The sequence below is a fragment of the Mytilus edulis genome, chromosome 13 (assembly GCF_963676685.1).
Source record: "Mytilus edulis chromosome 13, xbMytEdul2.2, whole genome shotgun sequence".
NCBI classification, from domain to species: domain Eukaryota; kingdom Metazoa; phylum Mollusca; class Bivalvia; order Mytilida; family Mytilidae; genus Mytilus; species Mytilus edulis.
In genome coordinates, this window is record NC_092356.1 from 34,231,589 (window position 1) to 34,234,272 (window position 2,684).

Sequence of the window (2,684 nt, forward strand, 5' to 3'; positions counted from 1 at the left end):
CAATGTATTGCCTAATAATTGCAGTGATACAGCCAGTACGTTGATACTCGAAAATATTAGGCAGTAAAATCAAAGGGAAAATATAAGAATTACCGAAAGTATATGTATCAGACTTTAATTAATATTTGAACATTCAAATCCAAATAAAAGATGAACTTTGGTCTGTTTTGGTAAGGTTTGTTTTGTAACAAGTCAATTTGCAAACAGTTACTGACTTTCTGTTTGGAGATTTTTTCAACCCGAATTAGGTTGACAGATTGATCAATATTCATTTGCATATGGTCCTGGTCGATTTCTATCTGACACATATGGTCCTGGTCGATTTCTATCTGACACATATGGTCCTGGTCGATTTCTATCTGACACATATAGTCCTGGTTGATTTCTATCTGACACATATGGTCCTGGTCGATTTCTATCTGACACATATGGTCCTGGTCGATTTCTATATGACACATATGGTCCTGGTCGATTACTATCTGACACATACGGTCCTGGTCGATTTCTATCTGACACATATGGTCCTGGTCGATTTCTATCTGACACATATGGTCCTGGTCGATTTCTATCTGACACATATGGTCCTGGTCGATTTCTATCCGACACATATGGTCCTGGTCGATTTCTATCTGACACATATGATCCTGGTCGATTTCTATCTGACACATATGGTCCTGGTCGATTTCTATCTGACACATATGGTCCTGGTCGATTTCTATCTGACACATATTGTCCTGGTCGATTTCTATCTGACACGTATGGTCCTGGTCGATTTCTATCTGACACGTAAGGTCCTGGTCGATTTCTTATCTGACACATATGGTCCTGGTCGATTTCTATCTGACACATATGGTCCTGGTCGATTTCTATCTGACACATATGGTCCTGGTCGATTTCTATCTGACACATATGGTCCTGGTCGATTTCTATCTGACATATAAGGTCCTGGTCGATTTCTATGACACATAAGGTCCTGGTCGATTTCTATCTGACACATATGGTCCTGGTGGATTTCTATCTGACACATATGGTCTTGGTCGATTTCTTATCTGACACATATGGTCCTGGTCGATTTCTATCTGACACATATGGTCCTGGTCGATTTCTTATCTGACACATATGGTCCTGGTCGATTTCTATCTGACACATATGGTCCTGGTCGATTTCTATCTGACATATATGGTCCTGGTCGATTTCTATCTGACACATATGGTCCTGGTCGATTTCTATCTGACACATATGATCCTGGTGGATTTCTATCTGACACATATAGTCCTGGTCGATTTCTATCGGACACATATGGTCCTGGTCGATTTCTATCTGGCACATATGATCCTGGTCGATTTCTGTCTGATACATATGGTCCTGGTCGATTTCTATCTTTCTATCTGACACATATGGTCCTGGTCGATTTCTATCTGACACATATGGTCCTGGTCGATTTCTATCTGACACATAAGGTCCTGGTCGATTTCCATCTGACACGTAAGGTCCTGGTCGATTTCTATCTGAAACATATGGTCCTGGTCGATTTCTATCTGACACGTAAGGTCCTGGTCGATTTCTATCTGACACATATGGTCCTGGTCGATTTCTATCTGACACATATGGTCCTGGTCGATTTCTATCTGACACATATGGTCCTGGTCGATTTCTATCTGACACATATGGTCCTGGTCGATTTCTATATGACACATATGGTCCTTGTCGATTTCTATCTGACACATATGGTCCTGGTCGATTTCTATCTGACACATATGGTCCTGGTCGATTTCTATCTGACACATAAGGTCCTGGTCGATTTCTATCTGACACATGTGGTCCTGGTCGATTTCTATCTGACACATATGGTCCTGGTCGTTTTCTATCTGACACATATGGTCCTGGTCGATTTCTATATGACACATATGGTCCTGGTCGATTTCTATCTGACACATAAGGTCCTGGTCGATTTCTATCTGACACATATGGTCCTGGTCGATTTTTATCTGACACAGCTCCAATCTATTTATTTTTTTCAGAATCGAAAAAAGTAGACTACTTAACACAGACAGGGTGTAAACCCTGTATATGTAATACAGACCTCAACTTTTATGGTTTTGATAGTTGTAATTGTTTGCCATTTAATGGAGAATGTATACCTGGAACAGTATTAGCTCTAAATGGATCATGTCTTACAGCTGAGTAAGTAACATGTAGGTCTTTATCTGGTTGTTGATACATGTTTAGAGTTGTATGTTTTGTCTTTGATTCCTTTATAAATATATGGCTTTTTCTATACCACATCTGTATTACCCCTTGACTCCAATATAATACCAATACAGTGGCAGATCCAGCCATTTTAAAAAGGGGGTCCCAACCAAGGATAAAGGGGGGTTCATGCTATATGTCCCCATTCAAATGCATTGATTGGCCAAAAAAGGGGTGTTCCAACCCCTGGATCCGCCAATGCCAATAGCTCTGCTGGAGGAATTATCATAATATGTTATGTGTATTGCTTCGGAAAGTTGTTTCTGTCTGTCTATTTGCTATCGACTTGTTTCTCTTGCTGTCAGACTTCAGATCCTTTTTTACCCTCTTCCTGTAATTTTATTGCACAAGAACAGTAGCATGATAAAGAAATAATAGAAATATTATATAGAAAATAACACTTTTAATTATTTCTTGCATCTGAAGGACTATTC

At 39.7% G+C, this 2,684-nt stretch overlaps 1 protein-coding gene across 1 annotated transcript; it reads right to left on the reverse strand.

Moving 5' to 3' along the window:
• Positions 1-261: 261 nt before the first annotated feature.
• On the reverse strand, positions 262-2,340 carry LOC139500256 (uncharacterized). The gene is made up of 3 exons (XM_071288997.1): positions 2,142-2,340; positions 1,176-1,508; positions 262-539 (listed from the first exon to the last, which is right to left on the reverse strand). The coding sequence occupies exons 1-3, from the start codon at positions 2,338-2,340 to the stop codon at positions 262-264; spliced, it is 810 nt and encodes a 269-aa protein (XP_071145098.1).
• Between the last annotated feature and the right edge of the window lie 344 nt (positions 2,341-2,684).